Genomic DNA, 19,391 nt, shown 5'->3' on the forward strand with positions numbered 1-19,391 from the left:
CCCAGGGAAAGCAGTGACAGGTTCTATGCAAGTCAGAGGAGAATCGAATGACAACCCAGGGAAAGCAGTGATGGGTTCTATGGAGGTCAGAGGAGAATCAAGTAAGAACCCGGGAAATACGGTCACTGGTTCTATGCAAGTCAGAGGAGAATCAAGTGGCAACCCAGGGAAAGCAGTGACAGGTTCTATGCAAGTCAGAGGAGAATCGAGTGACAACCCAGGGAAAGCAGTGGTGGGTTCTATGGAGGTCAGAGGAGAATCAAGTAAGAATCCAGAAAATGCAGTCACTGGTTCTATGCAAGTCAGAGGAGAATCAAGTGGCAAACCAGGGACAGCAGTGATTGGTTCTATGCAAGTCAGAGGAGAATCGAGTGGCAACCCAGGGACAGCAGTGACGGGTTCTATGCAAATCAGAGGAGAATCGAGTGGCAACCCAGGAAATGCAGTGATGGGTTCTATGCAGGTCCAAGGACCAGCAAGTGGCTACGCAGGGAGGAGAATAACCGGTTGTCTGCATGTCAAAGGAGGGAAGACTGTGACAGGTTCTATGCAGATCAGAGGAACATCAAGTAGTGGTAAAGAGACGACAGCGATTGTTCCGATGCAGGTCAGAGGAGCACCAAGTGACAACAAGCCAAAGAAAGAGGTAAACGCTTTGGTGGTGATAAATGGTACAATTGACGTAGTGCAAAGAGAGATGTATTTTTGGTCCATAAAACCCCACTGAGAAATGAGTCCAGATATGCAGAAGTTGGTAAACATGTACTTATTGGTATGACTGTAAAGCAAAAGTGTGTGTGTGGGCGGGGAGGGGGTTGAAGACTTCTTTTCCCCTTTCATGTTGCTTCACTTTCAGTATGGAGAAATGAAAGGAGTATAGGATAGGAAGATCAAGTGGTGGAAGGGGCTCAGGGCCTATCTTGTGTGCCTTCCACAAAGTACCCCTCTCCTTTGCTTTATAGCCAAACTGACAAGTGTGTGTTTATGAACAAACTTACATCCAGTAGCAGCGAATGGTGAATCTGCTCTGATCTTTCAGCCATATTTTAAAGACCCTATCACAATTGCTGAGCTTATTCTGGGGATAGTGTTCAGCACATTGGATACCTCCCCTTAAAGTCTGGACTAAAATGCAGAGGTGGATTCATCATGGTGCTGATGTTGAACCCACCAGCTGCCATTGCATACATTTGGCTTGTCCCTTTGGTTTGGCACTTTAAATTGTGTTTGTGGGGGTGGCCGGGATGTCTCTTCTGTTTATTTAGCTGTAATTCTAGCAGTCTGTTTTTGCACAGAGACCCGTGCAAACTTGCCTTTGGTTTCAAGTGCTCTCTTTATTCCTTCTCTTGACAAAAACATAAGCAGACACAAGCTGAGAGACAAAGTTTACAAACCCCCCAACTCTTGCACAATTAAACCCTTCCTAAACTGAGAGGCATCAAGAATCTTGAGACACAAGAGGTACATTGTCAAAATGATAGAGACAAAGTACTGCCAGGGTCACAGTTGTATTGGACAGGGCTGGACACTCGGCTGATTGATCACCTCCAGGTCGCAACCTTCCCTGGAAAATAACAGTGATAGTTTTCGTCTCTGATCAAGTGTGGGCAGGTTTCAGTCTTGCATGACCTGCTATAGCTGGCTCTTCTAACTGGCATCCTCAAAGTTCATTCTCTTGTAAATTGCCCAGGGAAAAGAACAGATCACAGATTGTAGAGAAATATTGTAGGACCTTTGAGACTAACTGAAAGAAAGAAGTTGGCAGCACGAGCTTTTGTAGACATAAGTACTTGCTCACATGCATTGAGTAATGCAGTAAGCCTATGAAGGTTCATGCTGCCAATTTCTTTCTTTCAGTCTCAAAGGTGCTACAAGATCTCTCTACATACTGATTCTACACACTAACACGACTAGGGCCCAAATAGACAGGCCAAAATAAAGCTGCTTCGGGTCACTTTGGAGGTATGCTAGTTAAATGACACATGCGTCTTAAGAGGCCAGAAGCTGCGCCAAAGCCATGCTCCAACCCTGAGGATTGGAATGCAGCTTTGGCGCAGCTTGTGGCCTCTTAAGATGTGTGTCTCATTTAAACAACATACCTCCAAAGTGACCCGAAGCAGCTTTATTTTGGCCTGTCTGTTTGGGCCCTATATCTTTGAATAATCACAGATTGTTTTTGAACTATCATATCTTAGCCAAATAGGCCAAGCTGTGCGGAAGCCGGTTGCCTACATGGAGTTCCTTGACTCATCTGTTCCAGTAAGCCAGCAGACAAACCAGCAAGGAACAAACCATGGTTAGTTACCATCTTAAGAACAAGCCAGGATATTAAACTGTGATCTGAAACAAATTTAAGACCCTACCTTGTTTGATAGCTGTCAACCATAGTTTCCTAAGCCAGCAGACAAAACAGCAAGCAAATAATTAATAATAATTATTGATACATTATGTGCTATATCCTATATAGTTATTTATAATTAATAATTAATATGTTAACAGGGTGCAGTTTCATAATGTACATAGTTTGGTTTTAAACTTCTGAATGTTTTGATTGTAAGATGTCTTGGATCTTTACTGAATTTGACGTTGAAGACTGCTGTATCAACATGCCTGCTTTTTAGTAAATATTATTTCAAGGCAGCTTCTCTCATTATTTTTTGAAGACTGAACCTGATGAAAAGAAGGGAGTGGAATCATTTATTTAGAACTTGTTCTGTGCTATGATTTTAAGGGGTGAGAGAGGGCAAATGGAAAGCACTTAGGCAGTATATTTAGTACCTAGCTTTTGCTTTTCAAGTTCTTCCCGGAACATTAAAAAAAATCCATACATTACTTTGAGTCTTGCATTCACATGGCAAATGCATCTTCTGAGACGATGGTGATGGAGAGAAGTCAATAGACATAGTGGTGAGAAAGAGAGTAATGTTGTCTTTGAAACATAAATGCATTGAAAATTGTGAATCTCATGTTTCTGGTGGGAAACGTGTGTTGTAGCATTAAAAAAAAAGGCAGAGGTATATTGAAGGCTGAAAGAGCCAGTGTGGCCAAGTGGTTTGACTGTAGGGGGTCAGGGATCAAATCTCTGCTCAGCCATGGAAACCTTGGAGAAGTCATACTCGCTCAGCTTCAGAGAAAGACAGAGGAAGGAGTGTTCAAATTTTGCAAGGAAAACCCCATGATAGGGTTGCTATCAAGTCATTCCCGACTTATGGCGACCCTAAGGCAAACCTATCATGGGGTTGTCTTGGAAAGATTGGTTCAGAGGAGGTTTGCCATTGTCTTCCCCTGAAGCTTAAGGTCGCCATAAGTCACAAATGATTTGAACCCATGAAAGAAGAATATTGAAGGCTGTGTGGGTCTCCTTACGAATCCTATCAACCAACTTTTCTAAACCAGGTGCCCAATAAGATTCATGTCTCCAGAATGGGCATTGTAGTCCATGACCTCTGAAGGGCACCAGATTGAGGAAGGCTACTGTAGAATTCTTTCTTTTTCTCCTTAGTGACAGCATGCCTAGATTTCATCAAATATTGTGCCTTTCCTTTTATGTTTATACTGTATTATCTCTTTGATTCTTCTTTTCTACTTTTCCTCCTCCTTTGTTTTGTCCCCTAGTCCTGGAATTCAGATGGAAGCTCCTTGGTTTGGCAAGAAACTAGTTGGTTTTGCTTATGATTCTGCATAAAATAAGGGCAGGCAAAAGCTCTCAGCCCAAGGACCAAATTCAGTTTCCGAGACGTTATGGAGGGTCTCATACCAGTGGGACCCAGACAAAGCCGAGTGCAAAAGATGGAATGAAAAATACCAAGATATTTTAGCTTAATGCTAAAGGTTGGCGGTAACCAAGAGGCATTTCTACCTTTTAGAATGGAGGAAAATGGATAAAAGGTGGAAAACCCACCTGTGTGGGTGTCATGCAGAAGATGGCATTGCCATCTGGCATGACCTAGGTGCTATGTCATAGATGTTGCTACATCAGTAATACCTTGGAAAGCTAAAATGGCCTGGCTGGTGGCTCAAGAATATGTAGGGCCACAGTTGCCTGATTTCCACATGTGTGGCTTCAATGTGTGTCGGTGGTGGCTCAGGGTTTTTATAGGCCTTAAGCAAAATGCCCTTATTGGGCCCATGATCCATTCCACCTCTTGGCCCAGAAGGAGAAATCAAGGCAGACAGGTAGTCATTTCTCTTGCTCTTCTTCAGAACTTAGAAAGAAGGTGCTCCAGGTAACCTTGGTAATATGCTGTCATCTGCACATCTTAGATTGTTGATATTCCTTCCTCCTATTTTCACTCCTCCTTCTTCGGTGTCCAAGTGTGCTTTTTGTATAATATATTCTGCATATAAGTTGAACAGGTAGGGCAAAAAGATGCAGCCTTGTCTGATCCCTTTGCCAATTGGTAACCATTCTGTTTCTCCGTGTTCTGTTCTAACAGTAGCCTCTTGTCCTAAGTACACATTCCTCATGAGGAGTATCAGATGTGTTGACACTCAACATTAGGAGGAACTACCTGACAGTAAGAGCTGTTTGACAGTGGAACGCACTCCCTCGGAGTGTGATGGAGTCTCCTTCTTTGGAGGTCTTTAAGCAGAGGCTGGATGGCCATCTGCTTAAGGGATGCTTTGATTGTGAGTTCCTGCATGGAAGGGGGTTGGACTGGATGGCCCTTGGGGTATCTTCCGACTCTATCATTTGATGATTCCCGTGTCTTTAAAGGCATTCCAAAGTGTTTCATTATCTATACAGTCAAAGGCATTGCTGTAGTCTATAAAGCACATGCTGATTTTCTTTTGGAATTTTTTGGTGCACTCCATTAACCATTGTATGTTTGCAATGTGGCCCCTAGTTAAGATATATGGTGAGATATAAATATTTTAGAGCCAGCATGGCATAGTGGTTTGAGCATTGGGCCAGGGTTTTAATCCAGTCTTGGCCATGGAAACCCACGGGGTATCTTGGGCAAGTCACACTCTCTCAGCCTCAGTAGATGGCAATGAGAAACCAACTCTGAAGCCTGCCAAGAAAACCCCGTGATAGGTTCACCTTAGGGTTGCCATAAGTCAGAAATGACTTGAAGACCCATAACAGAAACAAATAAATATTTTGGAAGCCATCATTGTGTAGTGGTTTGTGTGCTGGACCAGTCTCTGAGGGATGAAGATTTGACTCTCCACTTACCTAGTGGGTAACCTTAGGCAAGTCATATTCTCTCAGCCTCAGCGGAAGACAAGAGCAATCTTCCTCTGAAGAAATAATGACAAGAAAACCCTAGGATAGAGTCATCATGTCAGAGTTGATGTGAAGGTACCTAACCAAAAAACATTTGAATAAATACATAATATAATAAATAAATAAACAAAATAATGAAGTGGTTCTCATTGCCGAACTAACTTCCATAGCAGAAGCATGGATGGCTTGAACATATTTACTTGTTCCTCTTAAAAGTAAATTCCCAGTCTCTGAACTTTCAAGGAACTGCACATCACCTCATACAACGCATGCAAGAAATCATCAGTCCACTGCTTACATTTTCAAGTCACCAGTGATTGAAAGATGCAATGCTGTTCTTCTCTTTCAATCTTGGTCACCTGGCTGCATGGTTCACAAGACTGGTCCTATTCTTAGCACTATTGTGAGCTTGTGGGTCTCCCCTCCAAACAGAACTTGATCACAGAGACTGACGGCGGGACAATCGATCAAAACCCATGATATCGCTGCACTTGCGAATTACATGCGCCATTTGGGTACATTAGGAAAGCTTGTTGTCATGACTACATTTTTTTTATAAAAGACGGAGGGTGTTTACTTGGAAGCAGGTTCTGGAGACGACTTTGCAGCAAGCCCTGTCGGGTGATTTTTATTTCAAAGGCCCCTCCTAAAAAGGTTTCTTTATTGTTCCATTACAAGACTTGCTGCAGCTATTTGGTGCGTGAGGGTATGTGTGGTTTCTGTCTTTAGGATCTATGGAGAATGAGTTTTAAAAGCTTAGCCCAGGGTGTTGTATATGTTTGAGTTTCCAGTTATGAGTCTTGTAAAGAGGATTGTCATACCTAGGCATCAAATAGCATATGGAAAAGCTAGCTGGTCAGTTGTCTACACTGCAAAGGAAGGAAGTGTGTAGTGAAGAGACCTCTCTCTCTCTCTCTCTTATTTTATTTTATTTCATTAAAAAGAACCATATGGTAACTTACTTTCTGGAAATGTTTACTCTCTCTCTTCCCTCTGTCTCTATCTATCTATCTATCTATCTATCTATCTATCTATCTATCTATCTATCATCTATCTATCTCAGTATGCATGTTAAGAGGCAGGATGCCATTTTGAGAAACTATGTAAATATTCCTTGATGTCTTTTCTGGAATTTGTTGCTCTTTATTATTGTGATTTGTTGTTCTATCTGACTTGGGCTTATACATTTTAATAGCGATTTTTCCTCTTTCTGAGTGTTTTATCTGAAACCTTTTGATGCCATCATACCATACTTGAGCAAAGGAGAATGTGCATTATTCCTAAATGGGCTGAGTAATGTTTTTTATTTTAAATGTCAAGCTGTTGAATAAGAGACCCTCCATAAAGTTCATTGCACACCCGTCAAGGGTGCAAAAGTTTCTAAGCTCAGCTGATACAGAGAACGGTACAGTTTTCTTGTGATAACATAGATCCTCATCTTTACCAATGAGTTGCTTGTGAAGCAGGATGCTTATACATAAGTACTCCAAGCCAGCAGAATTTTAAAATGCTGTGCTATTTCTATTGGGTGACGGAGCCATTGAGGAAGCTTTACTGCTGGAGGATTTGAAGATGAGGTGACATATAGATGTTGGGCAGGAATGATCCAGGTACGCAAAAGTCCCTCCCATCTTCAGGGCTGGATGCAGGTAACTTGAGCTTCTTTCTAATTCTGGTCTGTTTCTGAAATAATTCTGAAATATGATTGATTTTGTTAGTCAGCAGTCCTTAACTTCAGTTATCGAGGTGCAGTGTTGCTTTGGTATTTCTTTCAAATGTTTGCATAGCTGCATTCCATTGTGTACGTGCGTGTGTGTGTTTTTCAAGCACACTATTGTGTGTCCAAAGACATTTCTGTGGGATTGTACATGGTGGTTTCAATTGATATATCTGCATCTGGTCTATCTGCATTGTAAACTTAAATTGTACAAACAGTTGGGTAAACAGTTATCCCATCTTCCTTGGATTCCAGGAACTAGTTTGGGCAACAGACCGACACTTACAAAGGTATGATTGATTTCATGTTTGCAGCATAGATTATGAGAGAGTAGGAATTGGGTGGAAAGGTTTATGGAGGGCGCATGGTTTCAAGAGAATAAGGAAGGATTGCCTCTTTCAAAACTCTCGGTGTTGACAGAGTTGAGTTGGAAAGAGCAAAGTTTCAGTGGCTCAGAGTGGCTTTATTCTGGTGCTTCTGGAATTGCAAGTTTCACTGAATGGAATATGCTCAGGATCTGACAATAGGGTCCAGTAGGCATGGAATCACATCAGTGCTCCAAAAAGCCTACTTTAATGGTTTTATTTGGATTTATGTCTTTGGGGCACTTTTAGGGTCTGAGAATTTCTGGACCGTGATACAATAGCCCTGTTTAAATATTTGAAGGGTGTCATATTGATCCGTAGGGAGAGGTGGGGTATTAATAATAATAATAATAATAATAATAATAATAATTATATTGAGGATGGAGCAAACTTGTTTTCTGCTGCTCTAGAGAATAGGACCTGGAGCAGTGGATTGAAACTAAAGGAAAAGCGATTCCACCTCAACATTAGGAAGAACTTCCTGAAAGTAATAGCTGTTTGACAGTGGAAGATGCTCACTTGGAGAGAGGTGGAGTCTCCTTCTTTGAAGATCTTTAAACAGAGGCTGAATGGCCATCTGTCGAGGGTGCTTTGATTGTGAGTTCCTGCATGGCAGAGGGTTGGACTGGATGACCCTTGGGGCCTATTCCAACTCTACGATTCTGTGCTCTTTGGGCATCTTTTCCAGCTGAATGTTCTTGTTTCCTGAGGCGGCCACAGCTATTGCTGGCGATGTATATCTTAATGGTGTTTTTCTTGAAACGCTGAAACATTTTGGGAAGATGCCACAAGCTTAGGAAACAGTTTTCCGTACCCTACTCCTTCCCTCCGCCCCACAGTTATGGCTGATGAGCTCACCATAACTCATATCCTGTGTCAATACAACCAACTGATTAAGATGGTAATTAGCCACATGTCTACCACCATTTGCCGAGCTGTTTCTTCCTCCGCAGCCTACGATTTGGTAGACGCATTTCCTAAATTGTTTTGTTAGTGTGATACAAGAGCAGACCAGACTTGGAAGGGACTCTGGCCCAGGATGCAACCTCAGAGAACACACTTAGGTGCAAGCTGAGTAACACATTTTTTGTTCCAGCAGGACTGGCCTGTATTGACTCTCTTTTAGAAAATAAGCACACCTTCCCCTTCTCTCTGGGTTTTCAGACTCTGCAATGTTGTGAAAGGGAATAGGGGTGCTAGGTGTGTTGAATGGAACAACATCTCTCTTGTTATCTTAAACATTTTCTAATCGTATATATAGGCCCCATACAGACTGCCCAAATAAAGCTGCTTCAGATCACTTTGGAGGTATGCTGTTTCAATGATGTACGTGTCCTAAGAGTCCAGAAGCTGCGCCAAACGTGCGCTCCAGTCCTTAGCACTGAATTGTGGCTTTGGTGCGGCTTCTGGACTCTTAGGACGCATGCAACATTTAAATAGCATACCTCCAAAGTGACCTGAAGCAGCTTTATTTTGGCCTGTCTATATGGGGCCATATATATATATATATATATATATATATATTCATATTCAATTTTACCAATTGTTTGATTATCTTCTTATTTAAGATTGGTCTCTAAAAGTATCCTTCTCTTTCAAAACCTTTTCTTTCTTCTTCTTGCAAAATCTCTTTTCAAGAAATTTCCTTCCATACTCCTTCCCTCTCTTTCCTCTCTCTCCTCTTACTCTTTCTTCCTTCACTCCTCCTTCTTTTGCTCCAACTTTCTGTTATCCTCTCCAGCTTACTTTACTTTCTAACCCTGTTCACCTCATTCGTTTACATTCAGCAATACCTAAGGAACATTTCATCCATGCCACTCATACAAAATTCTCCATTCATCTCCTTTACTTTTCCCTCCTGCCATCCTTGGTAGAACAAGACACCATTTTAAGCCCAGGAGAGCACGCTTTGCAACAGGACCTTACTAGGATGTCACTTGTTATTCACTTTCTGTTTTTTAAAAAGGTCTCTCCTGGGTTTAAGATGGTCTGAGGGGCCAAAATTTCCCATCACACCCACTAGAGAGCATGGGAGGGGGAACATTGGTGGTTCTGGGCAGCCACAAAACCAGCCCTAGGAGCCTGCATGCAGCTGATTTAAGGGTTCAAAAATTTAGTACCAAGGAGAGTTCCCTCCAATGGCTCCCTTTGCTCACTCTTTGGACAAAGCAGCAGCAACGAAAAGCAGACTCAACTTTTGCAACAAGGGATGGATGTGAGAGCAAACGTTTGCCTATATTTAGGCTGTGGTTTAGTGTGGAGTGAAGGCCAGAGAAGGTTGTGGTCCTGAGAGAAAGGGAAAATGACCTCTCCCTTTTCGGTTCTCTTTGCAGGAAGAATGCAAACAGATCTTGGCTTGGCAGAAATCCAGTTCCCAGTCCGATTCTCACGATGACGAAATCTCTCCTCCACCTCCGAACCCAGTGGTCAAGGCACGACGCAGGAGGGGCGGCGTCAGCGCTGAGGTCTACACTGAAGAAGATGCGGTTTCTTATGTCAGGAAGGTAATACCCTGGACTTTCCCTTTCTCAGAATTGGTACTACAGATGGCAATCAGATATGATATCATTTCAGCCAGTGTGTAGACCCAGAAATAAGAAAGGTCCCTTGGCTGAGACTCTGGTGGAACATCTACAGTAATGAGATCCAAAATGTGGGAGCTTTAAAAATTGATTACAGTTCCTAAATCCTGAATACATTCAGCTACACTTGGTTATTTTTTTAAAAAGTAACTTTGTTTTCTTTGCCTTAAAAAGTAATTAAAATATATACTTCTATGTTAATTTTTTAAAAACTCAAATGCTACAAATGGACGTTCTATAGTAGGAATCACATTGAAACAGTGAGGCTGTTTGCATCCTGTAACAATGAATGCAACTAAAACTAGAATTACGCAGCAAAAGGATTGCCATTATCTCTTGCTATGTTACAGTCACAAGGTAACTTGAATATACTTTAAAGATATAGCTGTGTTAGTCTGTAGAATCAGTATGTAGAGAGATTTTTGGCAGCATGAGCTTTCATAGACTTAAGTCTACTTCCTCAGATGCATTTCGTAGAGTGGAAACCAGGGACAAACATATATATGCCATTGGTATGTCTTTGTTCACTAGCGACCACCATTAAAACTGGACTTGCTATTTCATTTCCATACAAAAAGGATTTTGAATTTGAATTGACATTCTCGCATACCAATGGCATACATATGGCTGTCCCTGGTTTCTGCTCCACTAAATGCATCTGAGGAAACAGACTGAAGTCTATGAAAGCTCATGCTGCCAACTTCTTTCTTTCATTCAGCCTCAAAGGTGTTACAAGATCTCTCTGCATACTGATTATACTTTAGTTATTGTGTTGGGGAGGAAATAAAATAGTGTGGTATTAGTAACGACTAAATTGTGGATTTCTTGGCACCCTTCATTGTGCCAACAGAAATTGGGGGATGGCAATGGGCAGCAAGAGGAAATGTGAGAGGGAAAGATGTTCTTGTCCTGTAAGAAGCATCTAATGGATATACTTGGGCCAGATTAATAGGAAATAATAACGTAGCTGGCAGTGCCTTATAAAATATTACTTCTTGTAAATGCATCTTAAGCAGCAAGATGCATTAATCATCTAACTTGCTCTTGAACAGTGGGTGGTTGCTATTGGGAGAGATCCCTGTAGAGCTGATTCAGAACCCGTTCACTCAACCATGTGTGTGTATAAGGGTGGTCATTTTGGAATACATAACATAGTGGGTAAAGTGCAGCCACAAACTATGAAGAGTCCCATCTTCCATTGCCAAATGCACTGGCAGCTTGTGGCTTCCATGTCAGTGGGGCAGCAAATGACTCTGGATTTTAGTCCAAATTTTAAAGGAGCTGTCCAAGGTAAGAGCTGGGTGGAAAGATTGTGATTCAATGGGGAGAAGCTTCTTTCCTCCCTGTTCCCAGTTGGTTTTGACATATCTTGATCCTAATCCTCAAAATAGGTTTGGTAGTATGTATAACTTGTCCAAAGTTCATACTAAAACCCAGAGTGGATTCACTGCCCCACTAACATGGGAGCTGCCATCTGCTACTGGCCAAAAGCCTGATCATGGGAAAGACGCCCATCTCAAACTGAAATACTCTTACCACTACTGTCCACCATATTGTCTTTTATCATAGCTTCTCATCTGCCTAAGACTTTTAGATTGCCATAGAAATTCGCAGGATTTGTAACTCAGGATCACTCCCCACTGTGAGACCATTCATGGCAAAACATTGGACTGAACCTAGATTTCTCTCTGTCCATCTTTCCTCCTCCCCTTCCTCAGGTTATTCCCAAGGACTATAAGACGATGACTGCCCTGGCAAAGGCCATCTCCAAAAATGTGCTCTTTGCTCACCTGGATGATAATGAGAGAAGGTATGAAAGAATTATTAGATTACACAAGCCTGCAAAATTGTGGGTCATAAAAACTATTTTAAAAATTGATACTGGGTGTATAGGAATTTGGTGTTCTAAATCCAAAAATGACTTCAGGTTTGCTCCATCATGTACAGTTTCTTTTCTGCAATATGTGACAGAATGAAGTGATCCTGCAAAGAATGATCATGCAATGACTAAGAAAGGGATTCAGGTCTTCTAACAGACATTCAAAACACTGAACCAAAAAATCTGTTCCAAAGCACTAAAAGAAATCACACTGAAACATCAGCGTCTGCACTTACTCAAAGCTAACAGCTGAATTAATAGGAATGGAAGTCATTCAATTGGTGTGTATAGTTTATATAAATAACTATAACAGTAATTTGTTGTGGTTAACTACACTTGAGTTGATCTTGACTTATGGCAACCTTGTGAATGAGACATCTCCAAGACTTCGTAATTCTTCTCTACTCTGCTTAGTTCCTGTAAATTCATACCTGTGGCCTCCTTTAATAGAGTCCATCCATCTAGTATGCAACCTTCCTCTCTTTCTATTTTCCTCCACCTTTCCTAGTATCATTGTCTTTTCCAGTGAGTCCTTCCTTCTCATGATGTGTCCGAAGTACGACAGCCTCAGTTTGATCATCTTGGCTTCCAGGGAGATTTCAGGCTTGATCTGTTCAAGGACCCCTTTGTTTGTCTTTTTGGATGTCCATGGGATCCTTAGCACTCTTCTCCAGCCCTACATCTCAAACCCCAGTGAATACCAAGGGTCCACGGTATTATATGCAGGGCTTTCCCCCATCTTTTCTTTTTAAAAAGGAGGGGAAACTTTGAATCTGTATTCAGACTGCTGTATTCAGACTACAAAAATAAAGATAAAAATAAATCGGATGCCACTCCTAAATTAAAACATTTCTACAGTCTCATAATTCACTTGTTATACAAGTGAACATTGCAAGCTTCAGTTCACAACCTATTGTTACAAACCAGCCCAGTTTACTTGAATGGATTTCTTCCAGAGTAAATAAATTAAGGAGCTCAGTCTAGATCCCCCCTTTCCCCCCCTTTTCTTTTTGACCTGCACAGCATTGCATCTTGTGAGGTGGCAGCTGGCTTATCCTTAGCCTTGTAAAAAAAGTAACTGTTTCTAAGATTTCCAGAAACAAAGGTGGCCTTTGAATCGACTAAGAACAGCTGTAAGAGTCAGATACACCACATACTGTCAGCTGCTGCATCTCCATATTCAGACTGGCTGTAACTGAATACTTCAAGCATTTGGTAACTGCAGATTATTGTCCTTTGTTTTTCTGCTTAAACTATGTGTGTGTATATTTGGGAGAATGAGGGAGTGCTGCATTATAGTGGCTGGTGGTAGCCATGGATGGTCAACAGCTTGCCACAAGACTATTCCTTCTTTGCCCAAGGCATTTGCTGCCTAAGACCAAGGACCAAATGGCGAATGCACTGCATCCTGTGTACAAAAGCAATTGCATCTCTTTTCACCTGACCACAAACACTGTCTTCCACTGTTCATACAATCATAGAATCCTAGAGTTGGAAGAGACCACAAGAGCCATCCAGTTCACCCGCTTTGGCCATGCAGGAACTCACAGTCAAAGCATTCCTGACAGATGGCCATCCACCCTCTGTTTAAAAACCTGCATACTTGTGCTCTCCAAGAGAAGAGAATGATCTCAGGAGACTCTGAAGGAATGGTGGAGTTACCTGAGGTGGTTCTTTGACTCTTGAGTCTTGAATTGAGAGAGACCAAAATGCTTTTGCCCATCTTTTTTGCTTTAGATGGACCCATTTCTGTGAGTAGGCCAACCAAAACAGGCATGATGCAGTGGCATCATGGCATGAGGGATTCTCAGTGCACCAATACTAAAAAGGATGTACCTCTAAGAACATCAGCTATCCAGGAGCAATGAGGGACCTTGGTTGTGTTTTTAAAACTCTCCCCTTCCCTGTCACAGCCCTGATGGAAGTCACTCTGGCTTAAGGTGTTGTTTGCTTCACCAATACCAGGGTGGTAGCTGTGGCCCACCAGACGAAGAGCTGGTGGATTGCAACTTCCACCATTTCTAATGTCATGATGCTAGCTAGGGTTGATGGGATGTGTAGGATGAAAATATCCATAGTTGCCTGACCTGTGAGGCTTTGTTTCCAGCTTCCCCAGTGCAATCTCACATTTTGTACTTGCATATTCCATCAGTGTGTACATTAGTGGTTCAGCTTGCTTCTTAGGGTCCTGAGACATTAGCTCACACTTTTTGTCCTTCATTCTTTTGAAAGAGTGTCATCTAAAATCTGTGCAAACTACTTCATGGTCCATTGACTGAACCTTGAGCCACACTGCTGTGTCGGTGGTGGATTATTTACTTTCCTGCCTCTTAACCCAGAAGATCAAGTGGCTTGACCATAGAAAAGTGCGGTCTTAGTCCTTGCCACCTGGTGTCACTGTCTTCAAGATTATTTAAGGGGGGTGGGGAGAAAGAAAGAAGCAAAATGCCAAGGAACTCAATTGAAAAAACGTATTATATAGGCATAGTCTCTAGGGTGGCATTTTGCTTTTCAGAAATACAAAAAACTACAGTCGTTCCTGAGGAAGCTAGACCAAGACTATGAACGCTGTGCTACAACTTCTTTTGCTCAGTTATCTCAAAGGTGCTGCTGTTAAACTTTGATGTGACATTATGTCAGAACGGTGAAAATATGCAGCTTCACAGATGCAGATATATTTATTTATTTTAAAGAGCATTTATGCCTCTACTGTTCAGTTGATAAAAGGGCTCTGAGAACTGCGTGCAGTTTACCAAAATCAAGATATGACAGTCCCTGTTCACAGTTTTGTAAATATACGACGGGTGATGTCAAGGCAACTATTACACCCTGAATACAATCAGTCTCATCTGATTTTACTAGCTGGTTAGGGTCCATCTTGGGAGACCCCTAGGTAATGCTAGAGATCTGGTAGGTCTAGGAAAGTTTCTTGCCAGATCACTTAACAGTCTCTAAACCAATGTGAAGTCGAAGGCTTTCATGTCCGGCATCCATAGTTTTTTGTGGGTTTTTCAGGCTATGTGGCCATGTTCTAGTCTCTAAACCCTCCAAAATTTCACTGATGAAAGCCAGGATGCATGTGACTAGGCAATATTAAAATGGCAAAAATGATTAATGAAGACGAATGCACAAAACTAGGAGAGGCTGCTGCAGTTTGCTTTTATTTGAGCCTACTGAGAAGGACAAGATTCTGCCCATCCTCTCCTTTCTCCCCCTGCAAAATTAATGGAGTGCAAACTACTTTTGAAACTTGAACTCAGCTTGCTGCAATTGAAACAAGCTGAGGACAAAGGGAGAAAAGGAGAGAAACTGGAACATATTTAAAAGCATCTGGAAAAAGTCAAACAGAGAATTAATCAGGGCTGTCCCTGCCAAATCGGGACAGTTGGAGGACATGCCAGTCAAAATTGACAATACTGGTCTAGGCAATAGATGTCACTTTGAGTTGACTGGAGGCAAGCCAGGATAGGAAGGGAACTAATACAATCATTGCATAAAACATTTTCAAAATGTGAATGAAATAATTACTGATGAAGTAATGCATTCTACCAGTTGGCTGTCTGAGGCCCTTTTGTACAGTGTTCATGGTATGCTTTCTACATTCCCATGCTTTTAGCCCGTTTGTTTTAATCACCATTTGCTGGTAAGCTGTTATGGTACAAACCTCTGCTCAGGAAATCCTAACCATGCAGTAGTGTGGGTGGATGTTTTCACATTCAAGTTATTGTGTGTGTTTTTGAGGGGGGTGGTGGAAAAAATAATCCAACAGGTGGTGATGAGAAAGACAGCTTGGAATCACATCTGGAGAAACGTGTGTTTTGCCCTGCATTCCTGCAGCTGTTGAGCCTGAGTTCTTCCAGGTTGCCCTGCAGAATTTGCACTGCAGCCTTTCCCATAATAGCAATTCCAACCCTCTTTCTCCCTCAGTATGTACCAAGATGTGGAGAGTGTGTGTATTTTTTTTCAGCAGGCACCAGGCGATCAGATTATCATGCCTCCTCCCCAGGGACGGGATATTTAAACTTTTTTGGCCTATACTGTTTTGCTTTTTGAGATGTGGAGGCTGAGAACATCACTAAAACAGGCTCAAATGGAAACAATGCTGTCCCAGTAGAGGCCTGGGGTCGAGGTGGAGGTGGTTCTAATGACACAAATAGCCAGACTTGGTTTCAGAGTTGCTCTGATGGGGTGAAAAGAAAGCATGTTGTGCCAGGGCAAGAGGCAGACAAACCAGAGCTGGGAAACTTGTGTCCCACCAGATGTTAGAATCATACATATTATGGCAAGGGTCATCTAGTACAGTCCTTTGCAGACTATTGGATGTGGGGGACTGGCAACTATTTTCTTTTCCCGTGTGCCGGTGACTGGCACCGTATTTCACCCAAATTATTTCTTTTCCTTGCTGGAAATTCATTGGGGACCAGCAGCCACTGGTTCAGACACTGGGATCAGTCCATAGACATTGCTCTGAATACTCCAAAATAGTCAGCATAGTGTAATGGTTTGAGCATTGGACCATGGCTTTGGAGACCAGGGTTCAAATCCTGGCTCGGCCATGTAAACCTGCTCGGTGACCTTGGGTACATCACACTCTCTTAGCCTCAGAAGATGACAGTGGCAATCCCCTTCTGAAGAAATCTTGCCAAGAAACGCCAATGATAGGTCTTAGGGTCTCCATAAGTCAGAAACGACTTGAAGGCACACACCACCAACAGACTCCAAAGTGGTTTGTCATTGACTTCCTCTGCAATATAGCCCACATAGCACCTTGGTGGCTTCCCATCCAAGTACTAACCAGAGATGACTGCTTAGCTTCCAAGATCAGACTGGATCTGGTCCCTTCATAGTCCATGAAAAGCAGCTCCAGAAAGGGGTAGGTGTTAAGAGTGGTTGTGAGCATTTCAGAGTAATGGTGCAGAAAGCTCATTCGTCACATAAGCTGCTACTATTGTCAGGAAATCAATCTCAAACCCTCTGGCTATTGCCAGGATGAATAAAATCCAGTGATCCATTTAAGGCTGGGATAGGGAAGGGCCTGTCTTCCCCAGGCCATGGAAAGACATAGTTCTCCACCCTCCTTACAACTTGTCTCCCCATCCCACCTCCTTCACAACCAAGTCAGATTTAATTAAGTATATGAAACTCCATCTGCTTGAAATGAATATAGATCTCACCCAGCCACTGAATCATTTCCTTTTGCAAAATCTCACCTAAAAGTTCCTTCCTCTCTGCCTCAGCTTCCAATTTCTTGGGGTGTTAATCACTTTCCTTTCCTGCAATACTACATCCTTACATTCTTCCTTTATTGGAAGAAGCCAGCAAGAACAATTGGAGGTAGACCTAATGTTAGGAATGGAGGGCAGCTTTCACTAGCAGCGTCTATTCTGGGAATAAAGGGATCTTGAAAAACCATGGAGCCCCAATCCCACTTTTGCTTTCTGATGCTATTGTGAGGAGCTTGCAGGATAAGGTGGAAGGAATTAGCTGGAGTGACGTGGATTCCTAACTTTCCACTCACTGATTTTGCCTATAGCTTGGAAATAACTATTTGCAAACAACTTTTTAAACATATCCAGGAGTAGCTGTGTTGGCCATATAGCCAAGTACAATAACATCCAAAATCCATAAAACGGTGATACCTTTTTTGGACCAAACAAAAATGCACAATAAACAGGTTCCAAGCTTTTGAAGATCCACTGGCTTCTTCATCAGGTAAAGGTGTTAAAACCATGTAGGAGAAGGAAAAAACAAAATGACAATGTTGGCCATAAGCCTTCATTTTGTCAAGATGTTGTGGTTGTTGTCCTCAGTTCAGATGGTATGGAAGGGTATTCATGCAGGCGATCTTTTCCTCCTTATGACCATATGAGTACTAGGAGATTTTAAAGTCCAGGAAAATTTAAATTCCATTAGCAAGACAGAAGGCAGAAGATTTTCAAGGTGTGTTCTCTTTTATGTTTTTTCATTCAATTACTTATTTGGAACATATTAGAAACCATTCCTGTTAAATAACATTATTTTTTTAAAAAAAATCCAGCTTAACCACTTTGCTCAGTAGTGAACTGGTTAACTGGTTTTGAAATGTTCTGAACCCCATCATGCGGAAGAATATAGACAAGCAGCCGTATGGATTTATAGGGACATTACTTCCAAGGAAGCAAATACAAGGAATTTGTTGTTCTCAGTTTCCCGGTTGTTCTTTCTTAAGTGGATTAATTGTAGATGAGGTTTAGGGTGGAAAATTTGGCTGCATTCGTATACTCTGGGATTTCACAGTAGCAGGAACATTCTTCTGGTATGGAGAAAGGAACCTATTTGCCCTGTCTGGAGGACGAACTTACCAGTACCTGTACCTTAAAACACCCTCTTTGTGCCAATGACAACTTTCTACTTGCGCTAATAGGATGGGAAATTTGGGGGGGGGGATGGTATCTAGAGAAGGAGCATTTAATGTCTATTGTAGTCTTGGTGAAAATTGCAGTCCTATGCACCTGCTCAGGGGTAGGCAACCTGTGGCCCGCGGGCCAGATGCGGCCCGGCAAGGCATTGGGACCGGCCCCAGCCCGGTCCTGCCGCCGATTGCCGCTGGAGCCTTTGGCCTCTCGCGTGAGGGCGTGGGGCCTTTGGCCTATCAGGAGGAGGCGGGCAGTGGGGGGCAAGCGGCGGGCAAGGGGGGCAAGTGTCTATAGAAGCCTCCAAAACATGCATTTATATTAACATTTTTTTTAAAAATCAGCAAATTTGGTAGCGTGTCCTCCATTTGAAATTTTTGTCCTACATTTGTCCCGGTTTATTTATTTAATTAATTTTTAAATTTAATTATTAATTAAATTAATTAATTAAATTTTTATTTTTATACCGCCCTTCCAAAGATCAGGGCGGTTAACAACACGATAAAAACAGTACAATACACAAAATCTACATCAAAAATTAAACATAAATATAATAAAAAACAGAATAAAAACCCCGTTAGCCAGTCTTCTTGCCCATGAAGAGGAAGAGAGGCCTATTAGGACTTTAATCGGGGAATGCAGCGTGGAATAGGAAGGTTTTTAAATCCCTTCTAAATTGGGCCAGGGAGGTGGCCGAGCGGAGCTCTGTGGGCAGCGTGTTCCAAAGAGCCAGGGCGGCGATGGAAAATGTCTTCCTCGTGGTGGAGGTAAGCCTAGCCCCTGGAACCCTAAGTAGTTGCTGCCCAGAGGTTCTGAGGGTGCGGGACGAAATGTACGGGGAGAGGCGGTCCTTCAGGTATCCTGGGCCCAAGCCATTTAGGGCTTTATAGGTAATCACCAACACCTTATATTGTGCCCGGAAGCGGATAGGCAGCCAATGCAGGTCTTTCATATTTTAAAATATTTTAAAAATATTTATTTATTTATTTATTTATTGGCTTCGGCCCCCCAGTTGTCTGAGGGACAGCAACCCGGCCCCCAGCTCAAAAAGGTTGCCTACCCCTGCACCTGCTCTTAAACAAATAAACCCACTGGCCTGGTTTTGAGTGGCACAGTAAGCATCATGTTTCACTTGGCCTGGATATTTTCCCCCCAGTTGTTTTGGTGCCCCCATCCATCATCATCATCATCATCATCATCATCATCATCATCATCATCATCAAATA

At 42.3% G+C, this 19,391-nt stretch overlaps 1 protein-coding gene across 3 annotated transcripts in view; it reads left to right on the plus strand.

The window, feature by feature from the left end:
* PRKAR1B (protein kinase cAMP-dependent type I regulatory subunit beta) overlaps positions 1-19,391 on the plus strand; it is a 79,488-nt gene that overhangs the window by 9,568 nt on the left and 50,529 nt on the right. The window contains exons 1-3 of one of the 3 annotated variants that reach the window (XM_042437401.1): positions 53-646; positions 9,646-9,816; positions 11,613-11,704. In XM_042437401.1, coding sequence (XP_042293335.1) covers positions 71-646; positions 9,646-9,816; positions 11,613-11,704 — 839 coding nt within the window. In that variant the 5' untranslated portion in view covers positions 53-70. Of the gene's footprint in view, positions 1-52; positions 647-4,053; positions 4,177-9,645; positions 9,817-11,612; positions 11,705-19,391 lie in introns of those variants that run through there. The other 2 variants (XM_042437404.1, XM_042437402.1) reach the window with 2 other exon arrangements.

Source organism: Sceloporus undulatus, chromosome 8, assembly GCF_019175285.1.
Source record: "Sceloporus undulatus isolate JIND9_A2432 ecotype Alabama chromosome 8, SceUnd_v1.1, whole genome shotgun sequence".
Classification (NCBI taxonomy): Eukaryota; Metazoa; Chordata; class Lepidosauria; order Squamata; family Phrynosomatidae; genus Sceloporus; species Sceloporus undulatus.